This window comes from Squalius cephalus (genome assembly GCF_949319135.1).
Source record: "Squalius cephalus genome assembly, chromosome: 3".
In the NCBI taxonomy this organism is placed as follows: Eukaryota; Metazoa; Chordata; class Actinopteri; order Cypriniformes; family Leuciscidae; genus Squalius; species Squalius cephalus.
In genome coordinates this window covers 4,516,698-4,530,358 of record NC_137124.1, presented here as the reverse complement: position 1 = coordinate 4,530,358, position 13,661 = coordinate 4,516,698, and the positions used below count along the sequence as shown (strand labels likewise).

Genomic DNA, 13,661 nt, shown 5'->3' with positions numbered 1-13,661 from the left:
ATCCACCACGATTATCAACTTCAGTAAGATGCAAGTCAATTTTAACCATTGCTTCTAAACCTTACATTGGGATTTATATATTATGTAGTTAAAAGTATTAGGCTATTCTCATCATCAAAAGTCATTTCATCTACCAGTGACAAATCTGAGTAACTTTTTATCCTTTTGTCTTTCTTCCTCTAAAGTGACAAAGAAAGGAGAACATGTCACCATCATCAGTCCTTTATTTAGTTCACTGAAGAGCATCAAGGGAAAGACCCTCAGACGTGTCATAGCAGGATGTGGCGACAGGTAAACTTATTAGATGGTCTGTTTGATTTTGGTGTACCAATTTGCTTTTTTCAAAGCTACAATTGTGTGATGTGACGTGACATGTATGTGCAAAAACGGCTGCCCACTGCTCCGGGTGTGTGTTCACAGTGTGTGTGTTTGTGTGTGTGTTAGTAAGTATTGAACACACTGCGGCACCCAGGGAGCTATTGAGGACCATTTGTTCCGAATGTTTAATAATGGCAAATGTTGGTACAATTTAAATACGCTTTGTTTAATATTGTTTAAAGGAATGGTACAAATTAAATCTTTCTTTTTAAGGACTTTTCAGCCCACTCCACCCAACCCCAGATTGACCAAGGATCCAGATGAGTACTGGCAATTTGGTGAAGGATTGCACTGTCACTTCTGGTATGAATCCATTAACCTTTTGTTATGTGTGAGGTGTTTTGAATTTACTTAATTTAATCAAATTTACAAAATTAGATTTTACATAATTGACGTAGACTAGTAGTAATTTTCACTAAAATTAAAATGACCCCATGATTTACTCACCCTCAATCCACCGTTAGTGTATATGACTTTCAGATGAATACAATTGGAGTTATATTAACTATGGGGTTGGGTTAATAAAGTCCTTCTGGAGCAAGGCCATGAGTTTCCAAAAGTATCCATATTTAAAACTTTATAAAGTAAAATAACTAGCTTCCGGCCATACACAGTCTACTTGTGTATAAAGCGCAACTTACGCAACTTATGACGTCAGAAGTAATGTAGTGCATCATGGGGTAGCGTAAATATCAGTAGTACGTCACATTACTCGCATAAGTTGCGCTTTACCCTTAAGTGGAATCCGTATGTTTGTTTGCCCTGAAGCTAGTTGTTTTACTTTAAAAAGTTTTAAATATGAATATTTTTTTACACAAACTCATGGCATCGCCATCGCCATGGCGTCGCAGCTTCAGAAGGCCTTTATTAACCCCCCGGAGCCACGTAGAGCTCTTATATAATGGATAGATGCACTTTTTGGAGCTTCAATCTGATGGTTGCAATGGTTGCAATCCACTGCCATTATGCAGCTTGGAAGCATCAGTGTGTTTATTAATATAACTTCGATTGTATTCGTCTAAAAGAAGAAAGTCATACACACCTAGGATGAGTAAATCATGGGCTAATTTTAATTTGTAAAGTGAACTACTTCAATACTTTGTGTAGTTAGGATTCTGAATTAAGTGTAATGTTTCTCTACATATCAGAAATATACAGAGCCACTTATTAGGGGTGGAATGGTACACAGGAGTCACGGTTCGGTTCAGACATCACAGTTCGGTACAAGTTTGTTACAATGGAGGGAAAAGCAAAACAAAAATGCAGAAGGCTTGTGCGTGTCTCAGGCTGTACCACCAAAGGAAAATAAATTGCTTAAGCCTTGTATTTTTTAAATAAGTTTTATTAATAAAGTAAAGGCAAAAAAACAGTTTATTTGTAGAGCACTGACAATAGTTTTATATAATTAGTTTATTAATTAAATTAATAAAAAGACAAAAAGACCTTGATATATGTTTGGTAATTGTACCTGAATGAATTGAAAATTAATTTGCTACATTTCAGATTAATATATTTGTTTTCTTTTAAATTTTACAGTAACTTAAACACTTTGCAGTTTGAATGTCCTGTATAAACAAAATGATCTAGTATGTTTTTATGTTTACACTGTTCGATCGCGCCTCACACACACACACACACACACACACACACACACACACACACACACACAAATTAAAGTCATTCTGAAAATGAAATCATTCTGATTGATTAATCTGAACATAGTTTTTACATGAATGCTAAGTCATCGGGCTGATGTGCATTTATAAGTCACAAGCTTCAAATTTGATTTAATCTTGATGTAAACGTAATATGCAGTTTCCTGCTGTTGTCACAAACTAACCATCCTCTGTTGTTTTAAAAAGCAGACTTATATTTACCTATTTCAGTTCCTTATTAGGAGACGCGGAGTACAAAAAGCCTTGCCGTGCTGCTTATATTAATCAAGCCCTAAAAAAACCCAAGGTATCTGCAGATGAGAGTCCGAAACAAGCACTTGTTGGACAAAGTTGTCCTGCACCACTTCACAGAATGATGAGTGGGAAGATCATTTTAGATTGACACAACAGTAATTTATTATATTCTTAAATAATATTACAACAACATCAGCTCGTAATTCAAGTACTGAGATAAGTTTATAGTTCAGATATAAACACTGTCTACAGTAGCAATCAAAATAGAGTAAATCAACTTTTGCAAGAAACTTTACACTTGAATCTTTAATCATTCATTCTAGAGATTCGTTCAAAAACACTGATTCATCCAGTAATGAAACACGTATTTTAGTCATTTAATTATTCATTCAAACCTTTTTTTTCATTCAGATTAAACATTTTAAATCGACTGCAGGAATTAACATTTGTCAGAACCTCTAGTAAATTACATGTTATGTTGTTATTTTATCTGTTCAGAATCGTGATCTCTGTCTGAAACACTAAAAGAATCAGGATTCTCATTTTGACTTAATTCTAACTTGTTTATTAAAACTATGACTCTTAAGTTGAGCCATCCTGGAAATTTAAGAATCATCCACACCTGTGATCACCTCAATTATTTTCCAAAGACACAAAGAATAATATTTTTGTATTTCTACTTTAAAAGCAATCGTAAATCATTAGCAATAAAAAAATAATTAAAATACTTTAATTATGCATCATTTCGTTGGCCCATTCTATCATGGACTGAGTTTTTAATGGTTAACTTGTATCAATGAATGATTTGATGCTTTCAAACACATCGCATATTCATACTTTATAAATTGGTTTTATTAATACAAAATTAAATCGGAATAGTCTGAATAAATAAACAGTAATTCTCTGTTAAATTTCCCAAATGCCCTTCCAGTGACATTCCAATACCATGACTATTCCAATTGAAGTTTAATGCTGTTTTTGTTTTTTTATCCTGAGTAAAAGTTGTTATTCTTTCATAAGGTATTGTGTAAGTATGTGTAAGTAACATGATTTCTCTAAAATCATAATCTCTAAAAAAAACTAATTTGTTTTGCAGAGGCTCTTAAGAAGACTGCTCAGATCAACTGGCAAGAAACTGAGAGGGAACTTTAAAAAAAGTCTGAGACAAGAGATGGAGGACAGTGTCCAGAATGCACAAATGACTGTCTGCAGTGTAAGCTGTACTGATACATGTGTAGTTGCTGCTTCTTCTAACTCCCCAATTTATTTCCTGTTCAAATGGTCAAAGCGTTCAGTATAGACTGGGTCAAATACAGGTTAAAAGTATGTATTTTAACAATTAGGTATATAACTTTAAAGAGATACTCTTTAATCTGACATAAATCTGCTTCTTTAAATATTGTCTCTGGAATTTCAGAATATAGCATAATATGATGGGTAATTTCAATAAAATTTTAATTTGAAAAGATTTCAATCTCACTGTGTGCTCTAATGCTTTAAAACTTGTTTGTGTGGTGTTGCTACTCATTTAGATGGAACCCAGATGATCCCTAGTTGGGCCACATGCATATGATTCCTAGTTGGGCCCCACCTAAAGCCCTGTGAAATCCTGCATAAAACCTAAATGAGTAAGTTGCTGGGGCCAACATGGAACCCATAGACAAACCCACTTACAGCCTGTATTTCGGCCCATGTAGTAACCTTGTAGTACCCACAAAAAAACTAAAGCTGGGACCAAGAAGGGTCTTGTGCATGTAGCCCAGTTGGGGCCCACCTTTTTGTAAGTGCCATCCTATATGAAATCCATGTGGGCAGTTGGTATGGGGCCATTATGGAACCCGCGGACAATCCCATACAGAGCCCATTTTTCAGCCTATTTCGAACCCATATGGGCCCCATATACAAATGTCGGCGGGGTTAAGCTGGGACCGAGTTGGGTCTTGTGCATTTTGCCCACTTGGGTCCCACCTAGTACCAAGTGCAATCCTACATGAAATCCATCTGGGCAATTAACATGGGGCCATTATGGAACCCGTGGACAATCCCATACAGAGCCCATTTTTTAGCCCATTTCAAACCCACATGGGCCCCATATACAAATGTCTACTGGGTTAAAGCTGGGACCGAGGTGGGTCTTGTGCATTTTGCCCACTTGGGTCCCACCTAGTACCAAGTGCAATCCTACATGAAATCCATCTGGGCAATTCACATGGGGCCATTATGGAACCCGTGGACAATCCCATACAGAGCCCATTTTTCAGCCCATTTCGAACCCACATGGGCCCCACATACAAATGTCGGCGGGGTTAAGCTGGGACCGAGGTGGGTCTTGTGCATTTTGCCCACTTGGGTCCCACCTAGTACCAAGTGCAATCCTACATGAAATCCATCTGGGCAATTCACATGGGGCCATTATGGAACCCTTGGACAATCCCACACAGAGCCCATTTTTCAGCCCATTTCAAACCCACATGGGCCCCATATACAAATGTCTACTGGGTACTTATAATATGGGATAATCTGATCTAACAAATATGTTTGAACTTGTGTTTTATTAATCGTAGCAACAATGGCATTACCCAATAACCCCCGCCGGTGCAACATGGATGACGATGATCTTCCCAGATTGGCGTAAGAGAATGTTCTTGTGCATTACTCACTTGATTCAGAGAATAATTGAGTGTTTTAAAAAATATATTATTGTATTATGAAGCAGTATTAATAAAAATAAGATTTGAAGTTGAGTACACATTTATGTAGCATAAATTAATAACATTTAAAGAATCTTGGTTTCTCAGCTACCATTAATAAACAAATTCTAGATAATAATACTGTATAAAAATACTGTAAATTCTAATAAAATATTTTTTTTCTCTCTAGAAATTCTTTTAAATGTCTCGAAAAGGATTTGATTGAACTCGTTAAGAATGATTGCCCTGAAATCCAGCAGAGCATAGACAGACTGTGTGATATCCTGACAACATATGAAGAAAATTACAAACGTGCAGAGACCGGCTCTAAGCATGGGAAAAACTCAGGAATAGTTGGAGGAGTCATGATGGGTGTGGGACTCGCTTTATCTCCGTTTACTTTTGGGGCTTCTGCCGCTCTCGGCGCAGCAGGAGCAGCAGTGGCCGGAGGTGGTGTAGCTGGAGGTGCAGTCTGGAAATCAAAGAAATCAAGCATGGAGGCAACATTTAGAGAAGACTTTGAAGCTGAACTGAAGGACTTTCAGAATAAACTCTTCTATATGTCTGGCGAGATGAAAGGCAATGATCGACTTATTATGGAAATACTGAGAGACATTAATAACCCAAATCACAAGGTCAGTTATTTAGGTAAATATTTTGCCTCCGCCTATGAATTATCACATTTCATACGGATATATGACGTTGGTGGATTGGCTGCGAAGATCTCTGCCACTGTGAATTTGACTGGAGAAATTAAAGGAATTGTTGCGCAGGGCGAATCTACCAACGAGTTCAGTGACTTGAGGGACAAAATGATCCAGTTACAGAAAATCCTGAATGCAATTAGAATCATGTTATCCTGAAATAATATACATGTCTGAGAGAGCTGCACAAGAACATCAGCCTTTATAGTGACCAGACTCTTATTGAACTGAATGACATTGTTCTACAATGATTAATGTTAGCACAATCAATCTCATTTTAAGATTTTAAGCAAACTTAAGAGTCACATTTTAAGCAAACTGTATTTTTTGACCTGCTGAAAGTCAAGTGTGAATTTTATTGATTTGCTTTTTTTCTTCTTCTTTTTTTTTTTTTTTTTTTTTGTGTGTGTGTACCGGGCTTTTTGTTATTATTATTATATATTTTTTTTATTTTTTATTTTTTACTTATATAAAACCAAAATAAGAAATGTATTCAAATATGTATCTGGTGTGTAAAATTATAATCTTCTTATTATTCATTAGTCTTCTTGTTATTATTTTGGTCCTGTTGCTTTCAATAATCAGTCTGATGTATTTTAGGTAAATTACTGTATCAAAGAGGACAGTTGTTGAGGGGGATATTACAATTGTATGCATTTTGTTTGCCAAGAGGAGATTTCTGTGGCCCATGAACTGCATCATCACAGAGATTATATCAAGAGCTGTAGACGCTGACCAAAGCAAACCAGTCTCTCACCAGTAAAGTAAAGTTCTGATGGATGACAACTGTAATCAAGGTAAAGACGATTACATTAGGCACACGTGAGTCTGTTATTAATAATGTGAAACAAAACGTAGGCCTGTATTGTGTGTGCTCCCATTGCTTTATGCATGAGCACATTTAAGTATGGTCTCATGTCTGGTGAGTGTTTAGGTGTTTGTGAGAGTCTGCGGTGTTTATGTACATATTGTAGAGAGTTTGAAGTCTGCTCAGATGAAGAATAGGAAAGACAGTGCAAACGGACTGGTAGTTCCACAAGTCTTTTATAGATATTTCCTCTCTGTTAAGCACACTCTTCATGGACATATTTCAGAGACCTTCAAGCTAGTGGCTAATTCAGGAAAGCAGCAAGTCTAAAGTTTGCACCCTTGGTGAGCGGAGCGAGGTGTGTATTATTTGGCTCCATGTATAAGAGACGGAAAGGCTTTAAGGATGTAAAATGTCTATATTGACTGTCTATATTGTTGTGTATCTTGTACCAGGAAAGCTGCGTGTGTTAAGTGAGAAAATTATTGTTGTATGTGTTGTTATTTTTAATGTGCATTGCACATGTCCACAAATGCATGATGATGCACTGTGAAAGAGGTGAGGATTTATTTGTAAATTTGTGTCATGCCAAAGGTTCATTAAAGGGACACTTCACCCATTTGCATTAAGCTTTGCATTGTTAGAAACCCAGTCATACTATTGAATGGTCATGCAACATTTTTTCATTTTCCCCCGAGACGAGAGAAATCTGTATTTACTTCTTTACACTTCCTCCTACAATGTCATTTTGCGTCATTGTAGGAGGAAGTGTAAGAGGGGGGGATTTCTGTTAAGACTACAAGCACTAGATCCACCCTTTCAAACCCGCCCATAGGGGGTTGGACCTAATGCGCTAACAGACCTATCACAGATCAGTGCGAGTGCGTTTGATTTCAACGGCAGAAACCTGCAGAAAACAGGGACGAAGAAAGCTGAGTAGTACCATACTCAGGTTACCATACTCTATTTCCCGGACATGTCCGGCCGTCGAGATCAACAAAAATTCAGCTTTTGCTTTCTGCGGTCGCCATCCATTGTTTACATACTCACCTTTTGTTTCAATCTAACTGAATTCACCCCGATTGGTGAATCTGAATGTAATGTTTACATGAATGCTAAACAAGTGATCGGTTGATTTGCGTTTTAACATTGCTAAGAAAATACCCGCACCTCCGTGAGAGATAGCCCATGAGACCGGTGCATCTCACAGGCGCGCTCATCAGTAATCACAGTAATACAGGGAGCAGGACGAGGCTAGCGCCGCGGGAGAAAGACGCGAGGCCGGTGGCGTGATCGGTTGAAAGACGCGAGGCCGGTGGCGTGATCGGTTGAAAGACGCGAGGCCGGTGGCGTGATCGGTTGAAAGACGCGAGGCCGGTGGCGTGATCGGTTGATGTGTGTTTTACCATTGCTAAGAAAATACCTGCTCCTCCGTGCGAGATACGAGAACAGTGCCTCACAGGTGTCGGTCGTCAGTAATCATGCCACCGGCCTCGCGCCGTTCTCCCGCGCCCCTCAGCCTCGTCCTGCTCGCCACAGTAAACATGATGAATGGCGACTGTAGAACGCAAAAGCCGAATCCCGGACATTTTGGGCAAACTCGTCACGGAGACTCACTCGTAGCCTAGCCTTGCCTTGATGTTTTCAACTGCGCTGTCTTACCGGTAGCCGTGGCTTGGGAGTGGCCTTGTAGGGCAGCGAAGCAAGTGCATTCTGGGAGTTGTTGTCTTTCATCCACATAAGCCAAAAATACATTTTCTGGCTTTTCTCAGTCTAGAAAGCTCCAAATTCAAAAATAATTTCACATTTCTTCTACATAAATGACCCACTTTCAATACACATTCATGTCTCCACGGGTGAAATGACCCTTTAAAGGCACACTGTGGAAGAATTTTGTTTTTGTCAAACAGCGACCCCTAGAGTCGCTGTGTAATACTTGCACTGTCGTAAATACCCACCCCCACCCCCACCCTGTACCGGTACCTGTTCGTTAGAATAGAAGCGTCGGACATGGAAGAGGCACAGCTGGACTCCGAAGATATTGACCAGGTAATGTTTCACGATTTCATACAAATATTAGGCTACGGCATACTGCATAGTCTACCGAACTAATGATGAATTTAATAGGATAATAATAAGTTTATGTCAAGTGTTATAATAATAAAGTAGCCTACCGCATTTGCTGGCTTATAACGTTTTTACATGATTGCAGGTAAAGCACAAGTAAATAGCCTATAGTCTAGGCCTACTGTATAATTTCATTTGTGTTTTTTGATTGTAATGCAAACATTACAAAATGCCAGATGCCATCAATAAAGTTAAAAGTATGTCGCATTATTTCATAACATTGGCCGTTATGATGTTATTAGACATGATTATTGCAATTTATCATAATAGTTTGCAAATTGTGATCGTTTACACTATTTACAACCTCTAGGCTTATTTATGTCCTGATAAATATGTGAGATCATACACATTTGTATCTAAAATCGTATAAGCCACTAATAATACACAAATATATGTGTGTAAAAGGACAAACAAACTGAAGTCGACTGATAACGGCAGTATGTTGTGACTTATATCAGTTTTGTTACACAATTTCCCGACTTCGCAGTAAATATTACATTATATATTCACTTTTATGCCGATGTTTATGTTTTATTTTCAGTCATCGTTTTTTGATCGCCAATAGAAAAATCTTCAGAGTCCCCTCCCGAAACAGGGAGAGGACGAGCAAATGCTAGACCAATATTGATCCTCGTCCGGCCTTTCAGTTTATCACTCTCCCTTTTCCTCTCCCGAGACTCCTCCGACAAAACCTTTGGCTTCTTGGGCTTCGCTGCTGCTTCGGCCATGACAAAACATACGCACAAAAGCAAACGCTGGTTTGTCTCTCACGTCAGAATTTGAGGAAGCGGTAGGGGAAGTGACGTATGCCGTAAAGCAGTCGAATTTTGTAGTTCTTTTTGTGCTCGGGTTACTACCCGAACCCTGAAGTTACATAGTGCCAGTAAAAGCGATACAGACCCCGTCAGGCTATGGCAGATGTGTCATTCAACCTATTGTAAGTCGATGTACCATCAAAAGGGTCTTGGAAATATATTATGAACGTTGAAAAGATACACAGTGTGCCTTTAACAAGCTATTTGTGTGTTTACTTCTAGTTTTCACGGTGCTCATGCTGATTCTAGGAGAATAAAACATGTTTGCACCCGTTAGAGACTTTCTGGCATTATTAAGGAGTCAAGAGCTGCTACATTATGTACATTTTCTTTTTTTTTCTTCTTTTTTTATTATTATTATTATTACTATTCTTTTTTATTTTTATGGAAAAAACACATATATAGGCTATACCCCCATAAGGGAAACTGCCAATTTCTGAGATATGTGGTGACAAATAAACATGTTATTCCCAAATATCTACTGACCAAGTCTCTTTCCGGACACTTAAAGGAGCTGTATGTAAGAAATGTATTTCAATTAATCATAAAATGGCCCTGATATGTCACTAGACATTAAGAAATCATGTTCATTTCAAATACTTATATCACTGACAACAGTAGTCCGGCCAGGATACTGTCATTTAAAAAGTGAAGTTGCAGCCCTCAACTGATGTTGATATTGTCATGTTGTGTTTTGGCCTGAAGCGCCTCCCTCCACCTATCTACCAATCACAAAGTCAGTAGTGTTTCAGCATCCGGGTTGCCAGCTCTGCTCTAGTTACCACAGCTGCAGCTCCTTGTAGCAGCCTACGTTCCTGCTGGATCCTGCAGCATATCTGGCAACCTCGAGTCAGGGGGGAGGGGGAGGGGATACAGTGATTGCAGTACCAGTTTTGGCCACAATCTTACATACAGCTCCTCTAAATATGATTGTGCTTTCACAGCCAACCTATTTCTTCAGGCCTAATAATAGAGTTGAGCTCATAGTTGTGGTTTGACTTCTGCTCTGTTTCGGCTCTGTGGTTTTAACCAGAGTAGAGGAAACATTTATGCATGATCTGCATCTTTAGTTTCATAAACCTCAAAATATCATCACAAGATCAAAGATTCACATAATGTCTGTGTAATGTTTATTGACTTCCCTTTTTTAGAAATCCAGAACCATGTTAATTTCTTCTCTTAAAGGATGGCAGAGAGAAAGGGTTGTTGAGAAGTGATGAAAGATTTCTTCTAAACTGCCCTTCCCACTACTATCCTTACAAATACACATACACATGCATACACACATTACTTTACTGACTGACCCCTAACTGACCCCTGACCCCTAACTGTCTCTCAAGCCTGATTCAGGGATCCTCTCTTCCTGACTCTCCTCAAGCTCACTGTCAGAGGGAATGACCCGATCATGTTCATTCCGCCCATAAAATATTCTTGTGTCCTGTAAGTATCAGTAAAAACATTGACTGGTGTGTTCAAGTCCTGTCAGAAAGATGGTAATTACGAGTTGAACACACATGAACTGCACCACAAAGTCATAATTACGAGTGGGAAGCAATGGCGGAAACAAATTGTTTTCTATCATAAATGTATTTCTGAATATCCCAACCTCGGTTAGAGGCGTCTGTGAAAACCACTTTCCATGTGGAGATCACCCCACGGTCACGCCCTCGAGGTGCCAGTCTTGAGCCTGCCAGGGAATCAGGGTCCGCAAACAACCGTGATTCACCATGACTCGCAGGTGAGCCAGTGTTGCAGTGGGTAATCCCATACGGAGTGCTGACGAAGCGGCTGCCATGAGACTGAGAAGTTTCTGAAACTTTTTCAGGCGTGAGCACTCGCCTGCCAGCTGTTGAAAAGAGAGCACGCGCTCTGGTGTGAGCCACGCTTTCATATTCATAAGTCGATAACTGTGCCCAGAAAGATCACACTCTGGCTGGGACTCAGTTTGCTCTTGGATAAATTGATTTTGAGACCCAGGCATTGCAGATGGCTGAGAATCAAAGCTCTGTGTCGTAATAGTTCGGCTCTCGACTGTGCCAGAATCAGCCAATCGTCAGGATAATTCAGCACACGCACTCCCCGATGCCTCAGTGGAGAAAGTGCCGCATCCATGCACTTTGTAAACGTACGGGGTGCTAGAGACAGGGCGAACGGCAGAACTGTGTACTGATAAGCCTGCCCCTCGAAGGTGAACCTCAAGAATGGCCTGTGACGAGGGGCTATCTGAATGTGAAAGTAAGCGTCTTTCAGATCCACAGTAAAAAAAAAAAAAAATCCCAGTGTGATGCTTGATTCGATGGCGAAGGATCTGCAGAGGACTCAGAGAAGTGCAGTGTGTTGCTGAAGGAGATGAATCTGCTAAAATGGGGTTTTCAGGGACTGATATAGGCTAAGGTCACGCCCCCTTGGCGCAATACGAAGTGACCGTTCTCGAAAGGGAACAACTTTGACCAGCAGCATTTTAGTTTTTATGGAACGACACTGTGTGATAAAACAGGTTGTATATTTCATTCACTGATATGTTGTAGAGTTACATTAGACACACATTAGATGTCACGTGGTGATTTGTCTTTAATCACTGTCTGTCTTCTATGTGTGACTGTGAATGAACACAATAACAGTGAGAACAATCTCCATCAGAACTGATCTGGAAAATATGATTTTCAAGTAGATGAACAGAGCTGTGACAACTTGAATAAATTAGTAGCTAAATATCTTAGACTGGATCTCTCTTTTCTTTATCTGTGTAGAGTTTATCTCCTCCTCCCTCATCTCTTCTTTTAAACACAGGAAGTGTGTGTTTTAACACTCAGCGCTGTTAACACAGTCTATTAATGTGACAGTATGGGCTCCTGTGCACTGCCTCTCATCTGTGAGTATTTGATCATATTCTTTACTATCTTCTGTTTTCTGTTCCTAATGCTTGTATTCAGCTGAAGATGGGATATAATAATGAGTGTTGTGTAGGAGAGTCTATGAATCCACAGCCTCACTGCTTATTGTATTATTTATTGATCAGATCTTATGTGATGATGTTACGTGTTGATCAGATAAAGAGGTTTATGATGCATTCATCTGTGTGATAATGAGTGTGAAAGATGGAGGCAATGTGTGCTTGTATTTTTGCTTAGTTTGGTTGTAATATCGTTCTTCATATTTCAAGTAGTTGAGATAAATCAGATGTATTTGTGTTGATGTGAGTTAGTGTTGAATGATGCTGTATCTTTAAATAATCTCTCCATCAGAGACTCAGAGAGTTTGAGAACAGTGACCGAACACACACTCATCTTCTCTATCACTTCTCTTTCTCTCTGACTCTCTTATTGAGAAATAACTGCAAAAAGTATCTGGACACTTACATTTCACTTTCATGCAGCTTTTCTCAGAGCTAACTTCTCTTTTCTGAGACATGTTTCAGTTATTTTTAACCAGTTCGCCTGAACTTCATATTTAGTTGTTGTGTGAAGTCAGTTCACACGTGTGTCAGAATAACCACAGGTTTCCAGAATAAGTTCATTACGTCGACATATGAACATGTTCCACCAATGCTGGACAATCAGAAAGTGTCTCAGACTTTTGTTGTCCTTTTAAACATATTTATTTATTCATATTTTGCAGATTTTTATTGTTGAGTTAAGAACTAATTTCTCAACACTCAGCAGTGTTGGGAATTAATATTAACTACCATCATTGTTAAAATGAGTAACTAGTTTACTACCCAGACAGCATGGTAACATTGATTCAATATTGAGTTTTGATCCAAACCATCATTTTGGTTGACATCAAAATTTCAATGTTTAAAGTGTGTTGGATCAGCATTGAAATGTTGATGAAAGGGAACAGCACACATGGGTGGAGACAGTGACATTGAACTAACAGTGATTTGTAGTTGATGAGCACAATATCATTCAGGCATGTATCTCTGCAGAACACTAGTGGGTGTTTCTCTATCAGTGGGCCGGGGCGTTTTCAAACCACAATGGGCATTTTCAACCGCTTTACCTGATTTGCTCTAATCCACTGGGGGCTTGGTTTAGGGGTGGGGTGGTTTAGCAAGTCTGTTGAAAAATAGTTGAAAAACATTTATTGTAGTTTGAAATTGGCCACTGATTGGTAAACGCCCATTTTGGTTTTGCATGCGCACTTCTCAGTAGTGTAACGCTTCCTCATTAGAGAGAAAACATAGGTGCATCCTATACAGAAGTCTTGTTTGTTGAAGCACCTGACAT

The 13,661-nt window shown here is 39.0% G+C and overlaps 2 protein-coding genes across 2 annotated transcripts in view; both read left to right on the top strand.

Annotated features, from left to right (window-relative positions):
• LOC307156318 (serine/threonine-protein kinase Nek4-like) overlaps positions 1–13,661 on the top strand; it is a gene marked incomplete at its 3' end in the record, with an annotated part of 945,281 nt that overhangs the window by 614,149 nt on the left and 317,471 nt on the right. The window lies entirely within an intron of this gene.
• The window catches only part of LOC307156255 (uncharacterized protein), a gene marked incomplete at its 3' end in the record, with an annotated part of 46,397 nt that continues 44,916 nt past the window's right edge, over positions 12,181–13,661 (top strand). Inside the window, exon 1 of the mRNA XM_079867551.1 lies at positions 12,181–12,304. Within this exon, the coding sequence (XP_079723677.1) occupies positions 12,277–12,304 (28 nt within the window). The 5' untranslated portion in view covers positions 12,181–12,276. The remainder of the gene's footprint in view (positions 12,305–13,661) is intronic.